The sequence below is a fragment of the Erithacus rubecula genome (assembly GCF_903797595.1).
Source record: "Erithacus rubecula genome assembly, chromosome: 1".
Lineage (NCBI taxonomy): Eukaryota > Metazoa > Chordata > Aves > Passeriformes > Muscicapidae > Erithacus > Erithacus rubecula.
Window position 1 is genome coordinate 94,369,003 of NC_136658.1, and position 26,540 is coordinate 94,395,542.

Genomic DNA, 26,540 nt, shown 5'->3' on the forward strand with positions numbered 1-26,540 from the left:
GGGATTTATTTAGTCATGAATTATCCTGCAGAGAGAACATAAATAATTCTGTGTTCAAGACCCTGCTGTTTTGAAGAAAACATTTAATGCAGGAAAACTGAGGTGGTTCTGAAGTCACCTATCCAATGCAATCTATTTATTTGTATACACATACAAGTTAAAACCTGAGAGCAGAGGATTTTCAACTCTGCCTGAAAGCTAAGGCTGTTTTGTATTCGTTTTCAGACAGCACTTTGCTCATGAGCCTATTTCTAAGCAACAATTGACAAAGTCATGCTAATGGAAAATTCGTAGCGTTTATATAGAATCGGTCGAGGGTTATTTAAGGACAGTTTTGCTAAGTAAAACTAGTCAGATACCTATCTAACCCACCTAGCTATAGCTGCATTCGGCTTTTTTAGGTGCCGGTGTCACCTGAACCACATCTCCCACAGGCAGGATTTTCCGTCCGTGCCTCTCTCCAAGAGCGGGAGCGAGGCGCGGGCAGAGCGCCGCTCCAGGGGCGGCCGCGGGGCGCGGGCAGAGCTCCGCTCCAGCGGCGGCCGCGGGGCGCGGGCAGAGCTGCGCTCCAGGGGCGGCCGCGGGGCGCGGGCAGAGCGCCGCTCCAGGGGCGGCCGCGGGGCGCGGGCAGAGCGCCGCTCCAGGGGCGGCCGCGGGGCGCGGGCAGAGCGCCGCTCCAGGGGCGGCCGCGGGGCGCGGGCAGAGCGCCGCTCCAGGGGCGGCCGCGGGGCGCGGGCAGAGCGCCGCTCCAGGGGCGGCCGCGGAGCGCGGACCGCAGCGGGCTCGGCACGGGGCTCGAAGGAGGCGATGGGACCGGCCGCACCTGTGCCCCGCGGCGCCCCGGCTCGCCCCGCCCCGGTCCCTCCTGCTGCGGGCAGGGCAGGGCAGGGGCAGGGCAGGGGCGGGCCCGCACCGCCGCTATTTCACCGCGCTCCGCGCAGCCCGCGCTCCTCTCCGCAGCCCGTCCCCGCCAGCCCGCCCGCAGCCCCGCCATGCCGAACATCGTGCTCTTCAGCGGCAGCTCCCACCACGACCTGTCCCAGCGGGTGGCGGACCGGCTCGGCCTGGAGCTGGGCAAGGTGGTCACCAAGAAGTTCAGCAACCAGGAGACCAGGTGCGTGTCCCGGCCCTCGCCGCGTGTCTCGCTCCCACGCCCCGCTGGCGTCACGGGCACACCGCGGACACGGCACGGACACACCCCCGCGGCTGCAGCGGCGCTTCTTGCTCCTGTGTCACCCGGGGCTGGCCGGTGTCACCGCTCCGGCGTCACCCGGGGCTGGCCGGTGTCACCGCTCCAGTGTCACCCGGGGCTGGCCGGTGTCACCGCCCCGCTGTCACCCCGGGCTGGCGGCGGGTGCTGCCAGCCGCGTTCGGATGGCTCGGCGCCGGTGCAGCCGCGCTGTGTCCGGTGTGCCGTGCCCGGCTCTCGCTCCTGTTTGTTCCCTTCCCTGCTCCTTGCTCGGAGCACGGGCAGCGCCCCGCAGGGATCCCGGTTTGTGCCGCCCCGCTCGGGAGCTCCCTGGCCGGGGAGAGCATCCTCCCTCCCGTGCGGGGGAATGGTGCAGCGCGGGCAGCCCGTCTGCCATTCAGGTGCATCCCACCGCTCGCAGATAATTAGCTACACAGTTGATCGCCGTAACTACCTAAAGATAAAAAAGAAAAAATAAAACCAAAACAAACTTTGTTTTATAAACTGCAGTATGCCGTGCAGTTTTGTAAGTAGGTCTGCATACAAGCAGATATAAGAACAGGATGGTGATGCTAGATTAAAATCTAAAAAGGGTCTAGTTTAAATTGCACTTGCAGAATTTGTTGCGACTGGTGTTTATTTTGCATTAGCAGGCAGGTGTGTGTGTGGTGGACCTGTTGCAGCTTCTGTAGGGCTCCACTCCTTAGTGCAGCACTGATGGGCATGCATGAGTGTGCTGCAAGTTGTTGTGATGGCCTTGGCTTACTCCTAAAAGTGCAGTCACACCAGGTTCCTGGCCAGCCAAACACAGCAAGTGACTTTGATAACAGTGCAAAAAATCCTGTGTGAAACCATGACGACAGCTTGCTCACCTGGAGTCTGAGAATGTACTTGCCAATGCTTTCTCTATTAATATTGCCTCTTCTTTACTAGCGTGTCATCTTAGATTTCTGACCCACATGTTTCATTTGCTCAGTTCTAACAAAGGATTTTCAATTGAGGTAACAGTGGTATGTTCACCCCATGAGCTGGTCAGACTGCAGCTGCTTCTCTGTATAGGGATGTGAGTCTAGGCTGACACGAGTTCTGAAACACAAGTTCCTGCTGTAAGTAGCTGGCTGATCTCTGAGGTTCTTACGTGTTTATTTTTATCACTTCTTATTCTGAATCTCCTGAAAAAGCATGTTTTCATTGCCTCCTTTGAAAGATTAATATGATGTGTTCTAAAATTGCTCTCACAAAGCTTGTCCTTCTTTTCTGTCTACATTTTTGCATTCTCAGTGCAGTTGCTCTTGTTCTAGTTATGCTCACTGGCATTACTATAAACCCTCTTCCATTGGTGTTTATGCAATCTAATGTTTGCACACTCTAACTCTTCTATTCATTCCTGATTAAATGAAAGCTTAAATCTTCTCTCAATTCTTTCCAGCTCCATACTCACTTTATTGCTCTTTGATCTCCTTTCTGCATGATAAAACTTAACTTGTGTATTTGGTTGCATGACTTTCTTGCTAACTTGTCTATTTTTTTTTAATGTTTGTTCTCCAGAGACACTTATCTTAATCTGTGCTTTAAACATAGCAAACAACAGAACTAAGTTGATTTAGATTTCATCCAAGGTAGAAATTTATCTCCACAGTTTGCATATTTATTTTCTAAGATAAGTTAATTAAATTCTGGGCTTCAGAATAAACCTATTTTTCCAGGTATGGAATATTCTCTCTACCATTGAAAAGAAGGCAGTGGTGACTCAGTGGTTCAGCTAATCTAGTAGTGCAAATTAATTTTTTATGCAAATAGTGATGTAGTACAGATATACAAAATGTATTTATTAGAAACATTATTTCTGGTTGTTGCTGTTGCAGTATGGCAAGGCTGACATTGATTTTATTTTTTTTATTCCCTGAACTAAAACACCTTAATATTTTAAATCTTTAAGTGTTTGGGTTTTGTTTTGTTTTTTGTTTTGTATTACAACTTCCGTCTTTTGAGAGTCTAATCTGAATTTCCTGTTTCCCCTTCACTGAGTAAAGTTGTACCCCTATATAATATTTCAGGTAATTTTTTTCAATATTCTTAGCAACTTACACTAGCATCCTTCTAGATGTTGACTTTCCAGTTTTCTAAACTAATGTTCTTAAAACAGCAATAGTAGTAAGAGGTTTCCTTGACAATGTTTTTGAAATTAAACTACAGATTAAGTTGATACTTATCCAGAGGGGTTCTTTCCTGAGGCATCTGGATTTTCAGTCTGTCTATACTGTTAAGTTGTGTATGTATGTAAGCAAAAAATACTTTTTCCTATATACAGTGACCTTCAGCACAGTACTTATTTTTTTTCTTTATTGTTATTCCATTTTTGAATGTATAAACAAGTGTATTGGCATTATGAAATACACTTGCAGTATTGCAGAATAGTAAAACCTGATAGTTAAAAAGCTCAAAGAACCTTAAATCTTCCAGTGGCACTCCAGCAATCCCCCATGCAAACAGATAAGCCTGGGCCTGAGGGTTAAACTCTTGCTTTGTCAGATCTGTTAGGTTAGCAAGTTGCACAGAAGATTTACCTTTTCTTCAAAACTGTTTTGCTGTTTGCTGCTTTCCCTTAAATATAAATGATGTGTAAATGTATAACTGTGTGCAGCCCCAGGCTTAAATACTTGCAAAAAGTCCTGGAAGCCTTTTCTTGAGAGCTGTAGTCTGGTTTGCAGAACAGAGTGGAGAGAAGAGTTATTAAATATTTTGCATTATATTTCAAGTCAGATAGGCTTTAGGTTTTAGTCCCATTTCTCAGCAGCTGTAAGTGGGTTTGAGAAGCTGATGCTGAGTTTAGACAGAGGTAGGACCACGACTGAGAAATGCTGTAGCTAAATAGTCAATGCCTGTATGTTTGCAGCTCCAGAACATTTAAAATGGGAAAGACTTGTCATTTTTATCTGTACAGAGTCTGGTGTATCTAGCAATAATATCACAGTCCTCTTCTGATTTAGGCAATCAATATTCTTTCAGGTTCTGTAGCTGGTATATGTAATATCTATGCTGAGAAAGTGGGGGAAATTGCTAGCAGGCTCAATCACTGCCCCAATTTTTTTCCTCCTTCCCCTTAAACTGTATGGAAACGCTTTCCTTCAGCTGGCTACTGAAATCAAGCAGCCCTTCCAAACACAGCACCAGAGCTCTTCCATAAACTCTGGGTTTGAATGATAACTGTTATTATTCCTAGCTTGTGTGTCAGTTAAGTGCCAGCCACGGTGTCGTGGTAGGAGCTTGGGTGGCACCACCTTATTTATCTGGCAAAATCACAAGGGCTGCAGTGGGGGCTTAGTCAGTTTATCTTCTTCAAACCCCACAAGCCAACTGTCATCAGCAGTTTTGAGGCTGGAAAAAAAGGAATGGAAGTCCTTAAACAGGACCCATAGGCCTGTTCAGCTGCTGAAGTTAGACTGTTTCAGAAACATCAAATTAAAGTGGATGTCATTTAGCTTTTACAGAAGGAAATATGGAATGACTGCAAATGGGAATTGCCTGCTGTATGGGAAAAGCTGTGCTGTTGGTGTAAGAGCCATTTTCTTGTGAGTAAATTAAAACTGGATGTCGTGGGCTGATATTTGATCTTGGAAGTTAGGAAAAAGTAGCTGGTGTTTTCCTGGAGAATTCATTGCAAGATGGATTTGAGTCTGCATTTCACACTAGGTGGGGAAATGAAACCAGTTTGTTCCATTAAGTAAATAACTGAAAAAAAATCAAGACCAAACTTGGAAACTTTTATCTTAGAGACTTACAATTTGTCACCTGGCTTCCTTTTTATTTCCCCATCAGCACCCTTGTCCTGCAGTTCTCTCAGATGAGACATGACCCCACTGCAGCTCATGTAACCTGGCTCCTTTGGCTTCAGCTGGAGTGGAGCCATGAGCTGTATCACCCTCACTGAGTAGATGGTTATGGTGTTTGCAGATCCCTAATCATGGAATGAACAAGCTCAGATCACAAACTGGTGTTGGAACAGTGGAAGGCAGTAGGGATTAGGGACACACTGGGATGTGAAGTTTCTTCATACTGCCCAGCTGCTGAGCAGGTGATTCCCAGCTGGGCTGGTTGTGGTCTGTCTCTCTCAGTGGGGACAGCTCTTCCCCTCTCAGCTCACTTACACTGTCAAGAGCAAGAGGAGGCTGGAGAAACAGATTTTACCAGCTTGGTTGAGAAAGGTAAAAATTGTGTGTTAAAGCAGTGTATGTGTTAAAGCCACAGTGTTTTGTTTGTATAGGGAATTGAAGATGCAGCAAATATGACCACTTATTGCATTGTCCATTTCTTTGAATTGGAAAAGGCCCCAGATCCTTTAAAGCTTTTGGTTTGAGACTTCCACCTTTTTGACGTTGCCATATACTGTACACTTTTATCTTTGTGTAGATGCTAAATACTTCAAATTTAAAAAAAAATCCCCCCCCCAAAAAAACACTAAAAACTGAAAAAGCACAAGATCATCTATCCACCCCCCTGCAAAAACAAACAAACAAAAATCCTTCAAACAAACAAAACAAACAAAAAAACCCTGGTATGAATGTGATGGGAATGATGGCTGACAGTCCCTAAGGTGTCCTTAAGTGCAGAGTTTGGTACTCAGCCTTTGAAGAGTTTTTCATGTTTCAGGCTTGTTAGACATTTGTTTCTAAATTTTGGAGGGTAGTTTTTGGACTGCATGTTGTTAAACACAGGACTTACTGAAGAAAAGGTGTTTTTCTTTTGTGGTGGCAGGCTGTGTGCCAGAGTGGAGGGTAGCAAGATATTTCCTATCTTTTGGTGTTTACCATACCAGTGCTCTGCATTAGAACTGGGCAGTTGTTAATGGAGATAGAGTAGGGAGTTTGTCTTGGAGCTATTAATCAAATGGAAGAGCCTAGAGTTGAGGGGAGACCATGGGTGCCAGGAGATATGGGGTCCCTAAAGCCTTAAAACCAACTCGGGCATTTTCATTGCTTCTTTGTTGCTTTGGGCTTTGCTGGTACCTGCTTTATGGAACATCGTGTCAGTTGAAATATTTGCCCAGTAAGTTGAAACTCTTGCATTGAAAGACTTAACTCTGTGAAATGTGTTCCCAAAGGTAAGAGGTCAAACACACCCTGCTTGTCAGGGCTTCCCATTGGCTGGGTTTCAATGAATTGCCAACTCAGCATGTGGATTTGTTTGATCACTTTTGAGATATTGATTCAGTTGCACACTGTATGAGGACTCTAGACCTTCATTTTTGGCCTCTTCTCTGTGTGTTGAAAAGGCCTGATGTACACATCTACTTTATTAGCATCTAATTTGCTTGAGAAATCTTACTTATTATAAGCATGGCTAGAAGCTTAATTTGCTGTAGTTATTTAAAAAAATACATGGAGTCCTTGTAAGTGTAGGATTTGAACATCCTAGTTATGTATTTACATTATTTACCTTTGTAGTCTGGTTCTACATACTTAATCACCTATTTCCCCACAGCTGTTTGGTTTTTAGTTAGGATGTACAAATCTGTAATTTCTATCACTAAGTTCAGTTGGGACTGCACTATAAATCTAGCTCAAAAGGATCTCAGTCTGCTATTGCTCCTGATTCTGATTTTTACTTAATGGATGCTTCACCCATTGAAATATGTTTGTAACCTAAGTGGGTTTTATGCTGTATCCTTCATTCAGGATTATTAGTCTGTCCAAGTTTCTACTTATTAAATTGAACTCTCAAATCTGCCTTTGAAAGTTGAAGGCAGATACCAAGACCTAAACTTGGTATTCATCATGTCCTGTCTTAGGTGTATCTTTCCCAGCTGGAGCCTTGGGCTTCTGGATGCCAAGCAACTGGCTCAGAGTTAATTATTATTGTGAGCTATTGATTTTTGTAAATTTCCCTTTTAAACACAATTGTGTGGTGTCAGGGCTTTTAATGTACAGGTTCTGTTGACTCTTCTTGAACAGAAATTTATTTAAACTGTTACCAAATAGCTGAATTTGATTGAATTGCACAAAACAAATAGAGCTTGTAATAATGAGGCAAAAGCTTTTTTTTTTGTGTCCTTCTTCTGTGTCCTGCTTATGTGAAATTGTTTAAATAACCTCACAGTTAATAAGGTCATGATATAGATGGGGGAATTCACTAGTAATGTTAATAAGATAACTGTCACAAAGTTCGACTGCAGTTAGCTTAATGTTGTCTAATAGATATTTCAAATAAAATATTCAAATTCTGAAAATTTTGAATATTTTTTAATAATATTTTTAAATATTTTGAATATCATAAAATTCAATGCAACACCTGGTTCTATAGTTTATCGTCTCATATTGGTTGCTTGAATATGAAGGGAAAAAAATAAAAAAGAAAGGGACAGGGGCAAAAAAACCCAAACTGAAACAAACCCAAACTGCCTATTCTCCACCCTCCCTCCAGTAAAAATAAACAGTGTGGTTAGTACAAGCTGTATCTGATGGAATACTTGCAACACAATGACTGGTTATCTGTTGCTCTCTGGCTCAGGAAAGGTGAAATAGGCAAATCTGTGTGTGTGTCTGTGGTTGAGTCCACACAATACCTCTGAATATCAACCTTTGAGAAGGTAGATAATAAGAGATACTGATCTGTTGCACAGCTCTCTTTTGTTGGCTGGGAATTTGTGTGTGACAAGTATGTCATTCTGGCCTTAAAAACATAGCTACACTTCTTTCTCTCTTAGTGCATTTGGAAAAGAAATGGCATGTTTGTTTTCTAAGTTGTTTACAAGATGACATTTATTGGTAGCCCAAGACCATAAGAAAAATATACAATTAATGACAATAATGGAAAAATCATCACTTCAAGCCCACGGCATTAACCAGACCTATATTTATCTGAAAGTATATTCCTTGACCTTCTGACAAATGTTGATTTTTAGTGATGTGCACAGAAGTGTCAGTTTTTAAAAAGGGTAAAACAACCCCAAGTGTTCTTTCAGTATATAGTGAACATTAGGATCTTATACTTTTATCACTCAGCCAATTTTTTTTCCTAGTATGTGATGTTAGACTGTTAAATTAGCTGTTCCTTTTTTTTTTTTTTTCTAAGTAATAAAATAATTTTTCTTTGGGCATAGTCCAACGGTGTGGTACGAGACAACACTCATGGTAAAGCAGGTCTGTGTAACTGCTGAGTCAGGGTGCAATTTGAATTTTTTAAAGCTGTCACGATAACCACAGAGCTGTAATAATGATTGAGGCCACATGTGTTATCTAGTGGGTCCATTCCTCACGTGGAGCTGTGTTTGTGTTCAGGAGGGCTCCTGCTTCAGCCTGCCTAGTTTGTCTAATATCACACTTAGTATCTTGCTGAAAGAGTGTTATGTTGACCAGAACTTTTTCAGTTCTGAAGAGGGAAACAAACTAAGAAAATATTTTGATCAAAACAGTATTCTCTGAACAGCCTCATTCCACTGATCAAAAACTTAGAGGGAAGTTGACAATGAGGAAGCAACAATTTTGTGACTAAAAAATTGTGTCTTTGTGGAATGATGAAAGCTTCCAAAAGGTTTCCTGACATTCTGCAGATGATGACCCTGACCACCTCATCTTCCAGAGACCTGATGTTTGATGATTTGCTTTCTTTTGACCTTAAGAAATCCTGCTAGTAGCATTCTTAGGCAAAAAATGTATTCGGTTAAGGAGAAAAATTAAGACAGGATTTTTATATAGCTTGTTTGGGACAGCAGAGAACTCAAATAGGGGAGCTGAGAGCATGTACTCAACTATCTTGCTGGTGATAAATCAAATGTGTGCTAATCATTAAGATGTTTAACAGCAGTAAATTCCTTTCTGTGGAAAGCTCATGAATCTTACCTAGCACCTTGGGAGCTGAGAAACAAAACTTGCTAGGACTGTGTTTGACTGGAGCAAGCCTCAGCATTGAAGGACCCATTAGAGAAATTATTCTACCCACATCTGGGCCATTTGGATGGTTTCCAAACAGAAACTTCTCCTTATTTGTGTCTTGGGTAAAGATAGAACCTTTTAAATAAGGGTTCAATATATTGTAACGTTTTATAACTGAGACTAACATATTAGAGCATGGATTTGCAAGGTCTGATCACTTAATTATTTATGGTCTATATGTTTCATGTGTGTTGGATGAAATGGTAAATCCCATGGATTTAGGGGAAAAAATGAAGGTTTTCTGTTACATGTAACTTTTGGAGTAACAGATGTGAAAAGTTAGTGTGGTTCAGCAGTAAATGTCTTTTGCTTGGATCTAGAATTGAGAAAGGATGCACATTCAACAGTTTTGTTTTATTTTCCCTATTTAAACTGAATTTAATTTTTGAATTCTGTAGTGTGAGCAGTGGTTGATCCCAGATTTTGTCTTGAAATCTGTGGAAGAACAACAAAACTTAAGATACATAAGGAACCAAAGAATGTAAGCACAGTCAGAGCAAACAAAACAGCTGACACAACCTGAGAGTTGAGCCATAGTGAACTGGTGATTAGCAGCCTTCTTAGTTTTTCTGGTAGTGTTTTGTCTTCTAAAAATACTTGAACATCATTGTGTAGATTTTATAGTTGCTGATTGTTGCTGACCTGATGAAGACCATACTGGCTTGTATTGAATCAAAATCACTGTAAAAATAATCCTGCTCTAAATGGGAAGTTTACTGAAAAACCTATGGTAATTTTCTGGATTTTTTTCTATTTTTTTCTTTTTTTTTTTCATAATGCTTTTGCAGTAATTTAAGTGTTGAAATGATCATCTCCTGCTCTTTCAGTGTAGAGATTGGTGAAAGTGTGAGAGGGGAAGATGTGTATATTATCCAGAGTGGCTGTGGAGAAATAAATGACAACTTAATGGAACTACTCATCATGATCAATGCTTGCAAGATTGCATCATCCTCCAGAGTGACTGCTGTAATTCCATGTTTTCCGTATGCCAGGCAAGATAAGAAAGACAAGGTAGGTAAGAATTGTGTCATTTTGGAAGGCTTCTGTTCAGCTTGCTCACTTGAAATTTTTGGAGATTCATAATTTTCATAAACATTTAAGTGATTCAAAAGATTTGATTCTCCCCAATCATTTTCTGTTGGTAAAATGTTCAATTATTTTATCCAAAAGTGAATGAAGTGAGACAATGAATTATTTTTTGCTTGTGTTTTGATAATTGACATGCTAAAGTAGGTATATTTTATGTGTGTGGTCTATTGCAGAGTACTTTGCTAGCAAACCACATTGGGATTGTTTATCCTGATTTTTTCCAAGTTTTTTGTGTTTTTAAATCCCTATTAATGCAGAGAGTACACCTTTTTAAGCATTTTAATTGCATGGAATTAAATTCAAAATGCTGTAATTATGTAGGTAGGTTTTATCCTATATGGTTAAACAGAGCAAATTAAAGGAACTGATAAAATCCACAATACATAACAAATTAATAAAAATGTTATTTTATGCTGCCAGACAGATTTAAAAAATTGTGTCTATAATATTTATATCTGCAATAATTACTTTGATTTATGAAGACAAGAAATTGTATGGAAACTCCATAAATGCTCTACTGATTTTATTGACCCTTTCCTGAATTTTATCTGTCATAACTGATAAATATATCAGTTCAGCCAAGTTGGTAGCACAATAACAAACCCTCTGTGGGAAGTCAGACTGATTTTTAAAAGTAGAGAACTAGACATTCTATCTCTACTATATATACAAAAAAGCCCCCTTTGATAGGTTATATGAATAGTACCTTTACCTAAGATAACTTGAAAAGAAGTAGTAAGAAATGTGAATTCAGCTTTAAAGATTGGGTGGCATTGGTTGTATTTTTGAAAATGGTTATATTTTTTTTGAAATATCTCTCCTTTACTTCCTGTAAATGGACTTGCCCCCTCTCTTTCACTTTGGGCATCAGGCAAACCATTCTGCAAGCCTTCTGCTAGTGTTTATATTATTCTAGATCAAAAACATAACAGGAATGAAGTAATGGAGAAGCTAAATATAATAGCAGTTATTACAAAATATGCAATAGCCTGTGATATCTAAGGACAAAACTAAAAAAAACCTTATTATCTGGTATAATAATTCTTTAAGTGCAGGCTCTGTAATACCATTCTATTACTATGAAGATCTACTTCTTATACTTCCAAAAATGGAATTCAGAAATTTAAAAGTAGGACCCTATTCTTTGCCTACGTCTCTTGGTACTTCATTTTTCTCTGTTTTGTAGTGGATGATGCTTTCATTTGATCAGAAGGGGTGAAATACATTATATCAAAATATGTAAAGTTCAAGATACCTTGAAAGAGTATCAGTAAGCATTTTGGTGAAAAGAAGGGAAAGCATCTCACTATGTTTTGATTTCCCACTTCATATTGAGAAGTTCTGCTTTATCATCCTCCTAAGTTCTTGGTGTGGGAAAAGTATGAGTATATTCCAAAATTTCCATGCATCTAAATTGTCTTGTCAAGGGTACCCAAATTCCATGTGGCAGACTTCCAGAGACATCTTAACCTCCCAGTATGGTGGCACAGTGCATACCATCCAGAAGCATTTTGTATTTCAGAAATGCCATCTGAAAATGAATAGCCTAGGAAAGAGATTTTGATTAATAGAGATTGAGATTTTTTTTTTCCAGGCTGTTCTCTGTGTAACACTGAGTTCCACAACTGTAGGCAAAATTTTTTGTTGTTGTTTGTAGGGGGTTTTTTCCCCCCCTCTCAGTTTTGCAACTGAGAAAATGTTTGCCATCTTTGGAAATTAACCTTGGTGGTTGAGCTCCATGTTGCAAAATAAACTATAATACAGCTGTCAACATTGGGCAGCTATTGACAGGGACATCTTTCCTCCTGCTTGCATCAGATCCCTTGGTCCTTGACCCATCATGAGTGCACAAGCTTTGTGTGCTGCCTGAAGTGTCAGTAAAGTGCCAGCCATTTTCTTCCTATGATTGTACACTGATTTTCTTCTATGTGAAAGACATTGCTGTAGTTTGCTTGACTATAAACTGGAGCACTATAATCTTCAGTAGATGGTTGCTGTTTTCTAGTTTGAATTTAAGTTATTGACTTACATTCATTACAAACTAAATAGACTGAGCCCTTGCTGCTTAAAATAACCATGTATTTGTCATAGCTCTGGTGCAGTTATGATTCCTGAGAACAAGGAAAATGTTCTCCTTTATGTATGTAAGGAAAGGGCCTAATCTACCCTGAACATTTTAGCACTAAAACTAGACTATCTTTGAATTGAGAAACAGATTGAAAAAAAAACAAACTGGGGGGGGTTACTGAGAATGGTAGAAAAGTCAGTATATTAATTCAGATTCAGTCAAGTGCTGTCCTAAACTAGGCTATTTCTGATGCACAAGCTAGCTAAACTTAAAAATAGCTCAGATGTTTCTGTGCTTTGACTATAACTGCACTTAGGCATCCTCTAATTATGCCAACCTTCCAGGCTGTGGGCAGGACACATTTATGTAGGATGCTGCAGAGATGCCTTTGAGATAAATTAGAAGTACAGTGACAGGTGAGATTGGTGTTCTACAGCTCATGTAACTTTGTTTTTTTGATTTGTAGAAGGGATCCGTGGAGCGTTGGGTAGGTATCTTTTTTTTTTTTTTTTTTTTTTTTTTAATCTAACACCACGCATTTCCATTAATATGGACTTAAAGGGTGAAACTTACTGGGTTACATTATGTATAACTAGGAACATTTTCAGTTTCACTTCTTGATTTCAGTTGTGTTTCACCTAGGCCATGGTAGTAATCCAGTGGAATAATTTGCTATAAGAAAACCCCTAGATTCTAGTTTACAAATTGTTTGGACATTCAAGATAATGGCTGTCAATTTCTGAGGCTTCAAAGCATATCTCATTTTTGAAATTATAAATTTGGGTAATGCATTAGTGAGCATTCAGTATCCATACACTTCACAACTGGCTTTCTTGGAAGTGAAAGTTCCAATTATAAATTTTTGGGCTTTCTTTGATTCCTTTTTTTTTTTTTTTTCATTCAGTGTGCATGTGATGAATATTGAGCAAGACAATTTACTAAGATGCTTAAAGGCAACAGAGCTTTGATTTTGATGGACAACTTTTACTTTCAGCTATGTGTCCTTTGTACAGTAACTCTTGTGAGGTTTTTTTTATATTAGCTTTATGGATTCCCCCTGCCACTGGTAATTCAAGTGATTTTTTAACAATTTAGTGTCTGTGCCTAATCTAATGCTGAATTTCACACTACTAATTCTGAAAATCATCTAAAATTGCATCAAAGAATTGAGCAATGAATACTGTGAATCTGTGTTCTTACCTCTCTCATCAGAAGCAAACCTTACAAAGTATTTTATAAGGAAAATAATACCTTCTCATCTCCCTTTGTCATCCAAGTTTGTGAATAATGAGGCCAGGTTATCTGAGGTTCCCATGAATATACTTTTTTTTAATTTTAAAATAATCTTCAATTTTCATCATATTGTAGTACAAAACTTACTTGCTATGCAAGCAAACAAAGCTTAAATGTGCCATGTGGGTTTTTCTTTTAATGCACAATTTTGTGTAAAGGAAACTGTCAGCTGCAAGCTTCTTTTGTCTTAATCTCCTATTAGCCCATTCTTAAGAAACAGGTACTGGTGTCTGGCTATCTTTCCTTCCAAGACCCTCTGTCCACCAGCATGTAGACAATCTGTGATGTGTGCATATCTGCTAAAAGAAGTTACTTAGTGGTAAAACTTCAAGTTCTTCCTTCTGGGAAGGCAGCCTGAAAGGCCAGCAGCTGAAAGAAGTACCAACTGGTAATGTATGCATTAGGATGGGATGCAGGAAAGTATTTTATTTGGGGTTTTTTGTGATGGTGATACTCATGATATTGATACATGAGACAAACTGAATGGTGTCCACATTGAACAGAAATGAAAAAATTAGACCAAATTCAGTGTGCTGGATGGAGTGGAAATGCCAAAACCACGTTCTGAAAAGAATGTAATTTGCCTTTAGCTGCTAGATGGAACTAGTTACTTGTTTTTACCAGTGGGACTGGTCTGGTTTGCCATTTTCTTTTCATTTCCCTTCTATTTGAGCTGACTCACCTGGCTGTTGGTTCAGACAAGTCTTAGTGTACAGCACAAGGGAATTGTGTAGCCTGGAAAGATAGGATAGTACAACCAGGAGAGCAAAACTCTCATTTCAGATTTACTTGTTAGTCCAGCTTATTGGAGGCATTGAACTAGATCTTTGCAAAGAGCTGGTAAGAGAATACTGCAATAGTATGACAAGAGTAGATACTAAATACTTCTTTCATTAGATGTTGACAGAGATTTGAGAATATTCTGAAGTCCAGCTTAGAAATGTCAGATGCTAAAATGAGCTGAAGTGATCAGGAATTCAAATGAAATTAACAAAAATTTATACTAATAATAGAAATATCCAGAAAGCTTTGGACAACTTACAGAGCTGAACCTAAATGAAGAGCAGTGTTGTCCTCTGTAAGTGCAAATCAACTGTGCTGAAGCACCAATGATGATAAACTCTTCTGGGAGCAATGTGCATCTGAATTGCAGAGATGCAGGGAAGTGCTGGCTGTTGCATCTGCTCTCTATCTTACACAGGCAAAATGGTGCTGATGTTCTGTGAAACACAAGACCCAAAAGGGATGATTTTCAAAATGAAGGATTTCAGTAATGATGGTGATAAACTTGATCTGGCCATAAAATGAGACTGCAGTATCTCAGTTTCTATTCTGGAAGTGTGTTGTCAATCTGCAGGTTAAAACAGAAATGCCCAGTGTCCACTTAAACTAGGAACAGTTTTGATGAAAATGCTGGCTTCCTGATAGGACACAGATGGAAAAGCATCCAGGCTAAATTGTCAGTGATTCAGCTCATTGGCACTTTTGCCCTTGAGCATCAGTGGAAGGAAAGCAGAGATACTCAGTGATTGTGTGTATGGGCTGGAAGGAAAGGAAGTTCCTGGGAGGTGAAATGAGGCTGTTTGATAGAGAGATAGCAGGAGAGAATACAGCAGAAAACAGTCTGATATTGAGGTGGAAACTGTGACTTGCAGTTCTGCCTTCATGCTAACGTTATTGCCAGCTATTAGCCTTATTTAAAGATTAGCAAAAGAAAGTAGGAGGTTTTGTTTAGTGTTCGTTCAAAGTTATTGTTTAGAAAATAATAAGAGAAAATTGTCTAGGGAGACAGAGGTTTTTACAGAGCTTAAAAAAATGAAAAAACCTTGGAATAGCTAAAAATAGAATGAGGTATCCTCCAGCCATAGTTGTTTTTTTTTTTTCTTATTTGTTTGTTCTGCATCCTTGATGCTTTTAAAAAACTCTTGACATTGGCATATAACTTTTCTAATAAGCTTGTTCTTTTCATTCTTTCTGCTTCAAATTTCTTCATATTCCCCTGGCCCTTTTGGGAGTTCTAGACTCCTAATTGTATCCAGGAATTAAATATAAATTTAAAAAAAAAAAAAAAAAAAGTCAGTGTAAAAGACCCCTGCAAACAAGTATCTGCTGCAAGCTTTACTGTGTTATGAAGAAATGCTCGATACTAACATTCTTTTAGAGTAGTGTTCTCAAAAGTTGGGTTCATTTTGCCTTTGATCTTTGGATTTTGCAATGTTTCTTAGAATAAGATAGAATTGGGTGTTTACTGTGCAGAGTAGAGGCTTAGAGAAGTAAAGATTGTCTTTCTGCTATGAAAAAGTTAGCTAAAACTTTTAAGAAGAATTGGAAAACTATATCCCAAATTTTATGTTTAATACAGATCATTATTAGGCAGACTGTGCAAACTGATTTAGATATTCCTAAATGCTTTGAGTTTCAAAACAAAACCCTAGTAGCAGGATTGACAGGCTGGTTTGGCTAAAGTTCTGAAGCTTTTCATATCTATATTCCAAATGCTGTAAAGGAAAAAATAACTAATCTTCTAATTCCTTGCATCTAGTCAATTTTTTTTTTTTTTTTTTTTAAATGTAAGCATTTGTGCTTTATTCCTCAGAGCCGTGCACCAATCTCTGCAAAACTTGTTGCCAACATGCTGTCAGTTGCTGGGGCTGACCACATCATCACCATGGACCTGCATGCTTCTCAGATCCAGGTAACTGGTGGCTCTAACCTGTTGTGCCTAGAAGCTCTACTGAATCAATGGGACAAGCTGATAGTAGTTCTGTGGGGTTTTGGTCATTATTTGGAAAGGATATGTACAGGGTTCAGAGAAAGTCTTGCTACTTGTTTCTAATTAAATTCCTTCTTAGAAAGAGACCAGTCTCGATTTTATGGGGTGATTTTGCAGTTATTTCAAATATTTGTGCATTGGAGTATTTGATGGAATTTGCCAAGTCTAATGTAAGAGCTTCCAGAATATAAAATATCCTGGCTTGGGGCAAGTTCTCTTAATCTTAGCCTTGTCAGAGATTGTAGTGTTGCCCTAGGTAGAGTTTTGTTGTTACAGCCAAGGGTGTAATATTTTCTTAAAAGAAGTGCAGATGGAGCCTGGCAACCTTTATCTAGCTTACTGCTGAATCCAGCAAATCACAAAACCTTTGCTTCAGACACAGAGCAGACATAATTTGTCATTCTCATGTGTACCTTGTTTTAAGAGAACTTATTTTTTATAGAAAACACCCTATCTTTCAGTTCTGGCACTCAATTTAATCAGAATTTCTTATTATGCTAGATGGCTGTCACATAAATAAAAAGGTCTAAACCAGATTTCTTGTTTTTACATCTTGTACAAAGATTCCATTTTAATTTGAATCCTCTCCATGTTGAAATACTGCTGTTACTGTCAAGCAGTTGAAATTTATGGAAGTTGAGTATTATTCACTGGATTTTTTGAGAGCTTTTCACTAGTATGAATTCACTTGAGTGCCTGAAGGTGATAATCTTTTCTGATTTTTATATCAGTTGAGAACATCTGTTTTTCTTTGCACTACTCTTGGGTGATACTTTTAAAGATCTTAGTAAATGTTCCTAAGTGTTCTTAATACTAAAGAACTTAGTATTTCCTTGACTTCAGCAGCATTTGACAGTATTATCAAAAGCAGAATTAGACCAGTGTAAAATACTAGTTAAGTTCTGCCATTCATGGAAGGGAAAGGCTAGATTCTTTGCCTTTGTTCCAGGTAAGATACAAACACATATTAATGAAATTCTTTTTCTTTTGGACTAGGGTTTCTTTGACATTCCAGTAGATAACCTGTATGCAGAACCTGCAGTCCTGCAGTGGATTAAAGAGAACATTCCTGAATGGAGAAACTGTATCATAGTCTCACCTGATGCAGGTGGTGCAAAAAGGTACTATACAAGCCTAAAACGATTATATTTGCATATAGTTAGTGGTTCATGAATGATCTAGTTTGTCTAGTCTTCTGTATTCCTCTATGAATAGTGCAAGATACAGGGTGCATCACTGATGAATCCAGCTGCAAACAAAACAACTAGTTCTTCCATGCTGTTCATGCTTGAAAATGTTCAGGAGCTTTCTATACTCTAAAGAAGATATTTTTCTCTCTCCCTGGATATGGCCTCATTAGCTGAATCCCTCCACCAGAGGGAAGAGATTTTTCCTGCTGCTTGCTTCTTTAGTCAAGTTGCTGCACCTCTTCCTGCTTCGCTCTGGAATTGCCTAAGCTTCCCTTCTCTGTCAAAGCATATGGCCTATTCCCACTGTACCTGCTGGCATTTAGGTAAGAGCTTGCTTGACTCATATTTCTTTTTGCTTTACATTATTGCATTCCAGATGTAAACCTGCTGACCCCAAGTTTTACACTGTAAATACTAGAAAAAGGGAATGAAAGTTTAATTGATGAAGGGTCAAAATAGAAAATGTAGTTCATTGGAATTCTTCCTCATTCACAGCATATGTTACTCATTTAGCAGACTCTGTTTTATTTGGTATTGATTGAGCATAAACCAATGCCAAAACTCAGAAGCAGACTGGCTGGTGAGGTCATAAAGCATGCCAATGAGGCAAAATGCTTATTCTCAGGTTTTATTGCTCATGCTGCTGCTGCAGAGGGAAAAAAAGACAAATGAATAAGACTCCTGTAAGCCCATAGTAATTTAAATGTCTGAAATGTAGTATGGGGAGATGTGTGAAAGACTGTCATAATTTGATTTTAATTGAAGTCCTTGAGTCTGTTGTGAGCATTCATGCTGTAATGATTTTTAGGGGAAAAAACCTGAGTAGAAACTCCTGGTTGTTTCTTTTTAGATTAATCAAGTTAAGGATGTAATGAACATAGAAAGCATTCTCAGAGATCACTCAGTTACATTTCTTTGTTTGTTCCTTTCAGGATACTGTTATTTTTGTATTTGGTTTTTATGTTGGTCTTGTTTTTTAAACAAAATGCAGTCTTTGCTTAGAATTAAAGTCAAAAGACAGCATTTCTTCCCCTACTAAATATTTGTGCATTATCAAATTAATCATAGAAGTTTATTGTTCGAAGATCACTCTCACTCTATATTTAATATAGATAGTGCAGTCTATCTTTATTATTTTTCTGTTGTTATGCAGCCAGCCAGCTTCTGGTGAAGGAGAGGTAAATGTTGCTTCAATAAATTCATAGCTTCTTCACCTCCAGTAATAAAATGTGAAGAAAATTGTTTGGCCTTTCCATTTAAAATGTGTAGAACTTCAAAATGAAATGTAATAAAAATTAATGTGAAAATGGAACATTAATTATCTTATAATTTAAATCTGTAAATATGAATTTAAAATAAATCCATTTTCTTGGACTCATCCAGAATACTTGAATTCTCTTTTGTTTCTTATTACTTGCTTGGTTTTTCCCCAGCTCATTAGATGTTGCAACTGAAATAAGGCATGGAAATTCTATTGATATCTTAATGCCTCTGAGGTATTGAGACTTGCTATGAAATTGCACTGTTCATAAAAAATGCCAAAAGTTTTGGATTTTTTGTTATCATCCATTTGTTGAAATACAATAACTAAAATTAAGTGGTAAAGGAACAAAACTGTTTTCTCTATTAACCATGCATGCTAATAACCTTGTAAACAACATTGTACACAGCATAGGCAGGCTACAAGGTTGCATCAGCATTTAGAAGAAAACATGGAATTGTTTATTCCTGTCTCTTTATAGCTAAGAACTTCATTATTTTAAACAAACTGGAAGAAAGCAATCAGAAGTCTGTAATAAGTGGTTTATTATTGGGAGTTTTGTTTGGCCACCAGAGGTCACCCTGAAGAGTTTTGAAAGATCTTTGTCAAGCAGATGTATGCCAAGGGAATTATTAATGAAATAAGCTACTTGATTACTAGTCAACTACTGTGGAAAGAATTATTAATCATTATTAACTTGGTTTTTTTTCCCTTTGGCTTGGCTGTAAATCCTGCAATGGTATTTTTCAGTTAGAATGTTAAAGTGCACATTCCCGTAGGCTTAGAATTAACTTTCCCCTACTTTAAATTACCTAGTGTGACTAGTATTACAGCAGCTTAATAAAAGCTTGTGAATAGCAGAAATGTTTTCAAAGCCAGGCACTTAATGACAGAAAACCAGAATCAAACTCAATTAAAAACTTGATTTTTGGGGTATAGCTCAAGACACTCTGGTTGTATTTATTAGAAGTGAATTAAGATTGTTTCTACCTGTCTTGCAAAATTTTTGCTGTGGTAATTTGAAAGCCAGAAGACAAAAACTGTGTTTTGTGACAAATACATCTCTATGACTTTTTTCTTTTTAAATGGTTCTCAAAATGTGGTGTATTTCTTCCTATAACTTAGGGTTACTTCAATTGCTGACAGACTGAATGTGGAATTTGCTCTCATTCATAAGGAAAGGAAGAAGGCAAACGAAGTAGACAGAATGGTCTTGGTTGGTGATGTGAAAGACAGAGTAGCAATTCTTGTTGATGATATGGCTGACACATGTGGCACAATATGTCATGCAGCTGACAAGTAAGTATTATTATGGTCTGCCCCACTGTCTCACTGCACAGCTACAACCCAGCCTAACCTCTGTAGTATGAAGTGATTCTGACCCTTGAGTTGATAGGTCCCAGTTCTGTGATTCAGCTGTGTCCTTTAGAACATAAAATAGAGAAAATAATTGCAGAAATACATGATCTGTACCTAGGAAGAACACAGAATAAATAAAATGTCATATCACTTGAAAAGGACTTGGGCCATCTAGTGCACTTCACAGTTTCAAGGCAGAAACAACAGCTCAAAAATCATTCCTTCCTTGAACCTCATCATGGAACCTTTCCACTCTCCTTAGGCAACCTTTCACAAAGCTTTACTAGGTTTAACACTGTATTTTCACCAGACTGTCCAATGCAAATGTAATATTAATCTCCACTATTCATCTTAAGTATAAAACTACTTGTCCTTTTCATCTGGGGAGGTGGGCATAAGTTTTCCTGTCTTCTGTCTGAAAGCTGGTTGAAGAGTTCTCATTTCCCTCTAGATTTGAGTAACTAGTGTTTGTTCAGTCTTTCCACAAGGTTTGTAGGCTTCTGTTCAATTGTGATGCCTTCTGGATTCCTTCCAGCTGTTCTGCTTCTTGAAGTGGAGCTTGTGAATGTAGACCCTCTATCCTAACTAAGGCTCTAGCAGTGCTATGTAGAAAGGATTATTTATGGGTTTCCAGGTGCCTTTATACTGGCTCTTTTCAGGTTAGTAGTAGGGCTGGCTCATATTCATGTGGTTTTCAACCAGCACTCCAGGTCCCCCAGGCAGCTTTTCAGCCACTCTTCCCTGAGCCTGTAGCACTTCATGGGGTTGGTGTGACCAAAGTGCAGGACCTAGCACTTGTCCTTATTGAACCTCACACAAATGGCCTCAGCCCACTGATCCAGCCTGTCCAGATCCCTCTGCAGAACCTTCCTGCCTTCAGCAGATCAGCACTACCACCCAACTTGGTGCTACCTGCAGATCTGAGGCTGCCCTCAATCTGCTTGTCCAGATCCCTGATAAAGATGTCAAATGGGGTTTGCCCTAGGGGAACCTCACTAGTGACTGGCTGCCAGCTGGATATAACTTCATTCACTACCCCTTTCTGGGCCCATCCATCCAACCAGTTTTTTACCCAGTGAAAAGTATACCTGTCCAAGCTATGAGATCCAATTTCCACAGGGAAATGCTGTGGGAAACAGTATGAAAGCAACAAGTGAGCTAGACATTGTTCTTTGTGGTTTGAAGTAAAGATAATCCCATGAGTTTACAGTCTTTAGTTGCAGACTTGCTGTTTGCACCTGTATAAAGGATGTCAAAAAACTCATGGAAGGAGGATTCATACAGTCTTGTGTTTCTTATCTTCATGGAAATTGATGAAATTTTGCAGAGATGTTGTGTAGTTTGCCTTCTGCATTCTAATGTACATCGAATCTCAGAGTACTCTTTTAGGCTGTGCCCTTTGCAGATCAAAATCACAAATTGCCTACCCAACACTTTTTAATACTCTTGTGCATAAAGGAAGTTAATTCCTGTCAAAAACCTTTATTTCTTTCGTGTTTTTGGAAGAAGCACTCTTTATTTACCTTACAGTACGTGTCTAGAGACCAAATTCTAAAACTGTCAATCACCTTCAATGTATCTGCAGTGTTCACTAAGATGTTTGTGTCAGTGATGCTGCCTTATATCGTGTTTTTGGCATGAACTAGTGCTTTTCATTAATGTCAAATCCAAGTGGGATGTACTTTGTGTTTAATTAAACCTGGGCACCAAAATACTCCCTACAACTCTTTTTGTCTCAGCAACCTAGATGCATATCAAGCAGATGAACTAAGAAATGTATTTTCAGATACAGCAGATCAACTTGCTTCAGTGCAAACTCAAGTGCACACACTTGGTACACACTCACCCTGTTGTAATGGATACTCCTTGTAGGCTGTGGGTACTAAAAGGAGTGCAGAGAATGACCAGAAAACTTCAATTCTGTTAAGTTATTCAAAGTGAGATGATGTTTCTGTCGTTTTGGGCTTTTTTTTTTTTTTTCCCCTCTCTCTTATGCTTCCTCCAGTGCCTTTCCTCCATTCCTCAGAGCCTCAGTTTCTAAGGCTAGAGAAGCAGGTAGGACATTGCTGGGCATTTGGAGGTATTGAGGCCATTAGAAACTAAATAGGGATATTTTGACTCATTCACAAGGTGTTCTAGTTCTTTGATTTATACTTTTTTTCCTCTTCATGCATCACTTCACTGTGTGCTTGGGTCAGCAGCATGTCTTCCCACAACCTTGCAGAAAGCTAGGCTTTTAATCATTAACATTTCTTCTTCCTTAGAAACTCCTTCCAAGCAGAACTGTTTGAATTGCAAATGAAAATAAAGGTGGATAATAATGGAGGCACAATAGAGTTGTGAATGCTGCCATCCAACCTACTTATTTTTTCCTAGTTAAGATAGAAAGCTTGTACTGGAGTTCATTTTTATGTTGTGCTGATATGGTCAAAAAAGTACAGTGTTACAAATGAGTATCACTGCTGCAAATAAGAACTTTTAAATTTAATTATAATTTTTGTTGGGGATTTTTCTGAGACAATTCAAGCTTTTTCAAGTTATCTACAAAATAATTCAGATATTTGTGTATTTTATATATAGGACTTTGTAAATAAAATGTATTTTAGAGACTTGCATCCAACTTCATCTGTAGCCATATATGTAGACATGGATAACAGCATGCTATTTTTGTGTGTTTGCAGGTTAATGTCTGCTGGAGCTACTAAAGTTTATGCCATTCTGACACATGGTATCTTTTCTGGTCCTGCCCTCTCTCGGATTAATAATGCATCGTTTGAGGCTGTTGTGGTAACTAACACAATCCCCCAAGAGGAGAAAATGAAGCATTGCCCAAAAATACAGGTACAGTTGTGTTTTTATATCACTTCTTCAGACTCAGTCTTTGTATTTGACTGCTCACTGGTGCTAGAATTTGTGGCTTGAGACAAAATTAATATTCTTAAATACATTGTTTGCAATACATTTTGCTAAAACATGCTAAAGAACTGTTTTGAAGGGATTCGGGTAATATAAAAGAGCACTTCAAAATATTTGGCATTTGCCACGCTCTGAATAAGCTTGATTGTGAAAGACCAATGTAAAATTGACTGGGTTTTTTTTTCTTTTATTTTAATTAATATTAATCATTCAATGTTCGCATGTAGGAGCTTAGTTATTCTGTTGAGGAGGCCACAGAAATCTTAAGACAACTTTATTTTTTTCTTGAAAAACACAAATGGAATTGTTTTGGAAAGTCATATGTCCCATTTGGACATTTTCCTTAGTACAGAGTGGAGAAAGGCATAAAATATTGAGATTTTAAATGCATTATTGGGTTTTTTAAAAGCTTAACATTTGGTATTTATTGAAATAAGGCAAGCACTTTAAAAAGGTGTACTTCCTTTAAACTGTATTTATGCCAAGCAGACACTGCCATCTGATGGCAAGAATAGTGGGACTTTTTGACAACATGCCCTTTGTCAGAAGTACTCAACAATATGACTGTTCAGTGATCCTAGTCAATGGTTTCTTACTCAATTTTTTGAGTTCTTACTTGGTATTATTGCAGTTTTTATGTGTATGTTCAATGCCTAAGCTTTAATGTTATATTGCTTTCTAGAAATAAAAGCTACAAAGGTAGATGGAACGTTTGTTGGTAAACTGCACAGTTTATTGCTCTTAGCATGCCATCAAAGTTTTCTTCTCAATTTTTTTTTCAGTTTATTGACATTTCCATGATCCTGGCAGAGGCAATTCGAAGAACACACAATGGTGAATCTGTGTCTTACCTGTTCAGTCACGTCCCCTTGTAACTGCAGGGGATTCCACTGCATTTTTGCAAAGGTCTTTTAAGCTAGCACTGTTTTTAACGATGCACATCAACCATGAGAAATCGGTATCTTTGTACAATTCAAGAGCTTGTATGTTTAATTATTATATTTGTCTTGTAATTACCATGTGTTCTATGTAAATGGGCAATAAATCTCCATCTTGCAGTAACCTTATGAGTTCTCTCAAGAGTCTGGAAGTCTTATGTGTTGTGTGAGTTGTTCTGTATGCCTGTTCTCACATTTGGCAAAGTGCTGCATCACATCTGTTTTTCTATACTGAACTGGAAACTGTTCACAGAACTGCACAGGATGTATACATGTGGGATCATTCTCTGTGTTAAGCTAAATGCTGCAGACCTGAGTTTCTTGTATCTATTAACCTGTTGGGCAAACAGCTGGGTTTTTTTTATGTTTAAGTACCATGAACAGTATTTTGTAAGCCCTAACAATATGTAAAGGTCATGTTAATTATGGGAAACTGTGGCCATATATATATATATATATATATATAGTATGACCTGTTCGATACACTTGATGTTCACTTTTTTCCCCACAAGAAATTTAGGGCTGCTATTTTCTTTTGTAAGGCTCTCATCACATTAAATTGTTTAACAATTAAATTGCTGAACATCTATTCTGTGAAGTTGCTATCTTCAGTGTTAAGATTGTTGTTTCAGTATTCCCAGTATTATTAATATCACTTGTCTAAATAATGAGCAAGATTTAATCATGGGCAGTTTGGTGTACATTTTTTTTTTGTGTGTGTAGTTTTTGACATTCCTTGCTTGTGATGATAAGAATAATTTTAGAAAAACTTTTCTGTTAATATTGTAAAGGTTTATTGAGCCAAGTCCAAACAAAAAATTAAACACACTTTTCAACTGTGGTACAGACCAGTCTCTGTAAGTATCTGAAGATACAGGGTTTTTCAAACTGCACAGTCAATGGATCTTCTTCAAACTCCTGTTACAAAATACCACAATACTTGACTGTGCAGTGAGTGAACTAGGGTACCATAACTAATCTTGAATGCTTTAACATTAGAGAATTAAAGTAATTTTGAAAACAATTTTTCCTGTTGGATGACAGGACAGTTTATGGTTAAATATGGGTAATGTAGTCTGTAATGGATTAGGGCAGGGGGGTGAGGACTCAAAATCGTAATTTTGTAATTAGGCCTTTGAATCCTATTATGAACTGTTTTCAGTCTTTGTTAGAAAAGTAATGTGTGTTAAAATACTGTCCCTGCACCTAGATCACAGGAACTCAAGTTTCCTACCTGAAAATGCAGTTTTTAATTGCAAAAGCATTGCCATACTTAAGAGATACTTCCGTGCTATAGCACTGCATTATCCAAACTTGCTTATCTGGGGATATGTTAGTAATAAAATGAGTTTAGTAATGAAGTGAATTTTTCCATTCCAGTTAAGACAGACTTCAGAAAGGACTTTTTTCTTTGTTTCTCTGAGAATAAATCGATTTGATCTTTACTTTTTCCCCAGTCATTTTCTATAGCTTCTGTGAAACTCTTTTTTTCTACATGAAAATAATTAAAAGAAAATTTCACCTGTACTGCTTTCAGTGATGAATACAGAAATGCAGTATGTAAACTCTTGCAGTGAGAATTCAGTTCAGCCACTTTTTCTCTGGGAAATTCCTCATTAGAGTTGAATTTTCAGAACTATATTATAACAGTGGAAATTAATTTACAGTATTGTTTTATTTGGTAAAGACACTTCTTAAATGTAATATCACGTAATTACATTTTATTACAATTAGGCCCCCAAGTCTGGGGCCACATAATTATACCAAGTTTACACCCGAATACTACACAAAATATATACATTTAATTCACTGTATCAATTCAGTTTCTTTATGCATCAAATTGTTAGAAACAAAGCCACTCAACTGCATTTAACAGGATGAGATGGGGGAAAGAGCAGAAGGAAAATTGCAGAACTAATCTTATTCTGTGTGCTGCACTTTGTGCACCCAAAATGCTTGTGAAGAGTTCCAGGTGAGTTCCAGTGGCTCTGTGAAAACTGCCTCCATTTTGACAGAATTTAAAGCCATGGGGACAGAAAATGGTGAGGGGGTTGGTGTTGAATTCTCTCTGCTCCCTGGTCCATGCCTGGATTCTGGTCTGAAGACCTGACAGTAACATTCCTCTCTCAGCATCATTCTTTTGGGATAACTGAAATTATACTCCATTGCATAGCAGAAATTGGAGGATTTAGCTGATATTTGTCTGTAAACCTTATTTTTATTCATTCCACTGCCCTAGTGCAAGTACACATTTTTGGCTCTCTTGGTAAGAGTAGCTGATGTCTGCAGCCTTGCTGGAAGCTCTTGTCATATTCTCCTGGGGATTTTAAAATGTCAAATGTTCAGAGTCTGGTGCTGTGGCAGTAGTCTGTGGGGAGAATGTGTTTCTTCTACTCAGGGGCCCAAAACTGAACTGAGATAAAACTTCTCCTCAGCCCTCCTTTGCTTGTTAATGTGTTTATAGGAACACTTCATTCTCTTTTCCTGCAGCAGCCAGGTTACTTTCATTTGGTCTTTAGACCTTGTCATTTTC

General features: G+C 38.4%; 1 protein-coding gene across 2 annotated transcripts; it reads left to right on the forward strand.

The window, feature by feature from the left end:
- Positions 1-934: 934 nt before the first annotated feature.
- Positions 935-25,312, forward strand: PRPS2 (phosphoribosyl pyrophosphate synthetase 2). Of its 2 annotated transcripts, XM_079309696.1 has the most exons (8): positions 935-1,114; positions 9,948-10,131; positions 12,744-12,764; positions 16,167-16,265; positions 17,340-17,464; positions 19,920-20,093; positions 22,835-22,994; positions 23,852-25,312. In XM_079309696.1, the coding sequence occupies exons 1-8, from the start codon at positions 993-995 to the stop codon at positions 23,942-23,944; spliced, it is 978 nt and encodes a 325-aa protein (XP_079165822.1). In that variant the 5' UTR covers positions 935-992; the 3' UTR covers positions 23,945-25,312. The 2 variants fall into 2 exon arrangements, with proteins under 2 accessions (XP_079165822.1, XP_079165823.1); XM_079309697.1 differs by lacking the exon at positions 12,744-12,764.
- The last annotated feature ends 1,228 nt before the right edge of the window (positions 25,313-26,540 follow it).

Coding starts and splice junctions, on each gene's coding strand:
- PRPS2 (XM_079309696.1), top strand. CDS start 993: ATGCCGAACATCGTGCTCTTCAGCGGCAGCTCCCACCACGACCTGTCC. Junction 1,115..9,947: donor TTCAGCAACCAGGAGACCAG/GTGCGTGTCCCG, acceptor CTGCTCTTTCAG/TGTAGAGATTGGTGAAAGTG. Junction 16,266..17,339: donor TGCATGCTTCTCAGATCCAG/GTAACTGGTGGC, acceptor CTTTTGGACTAG/GGTTTCTTTGACATTCCAGT.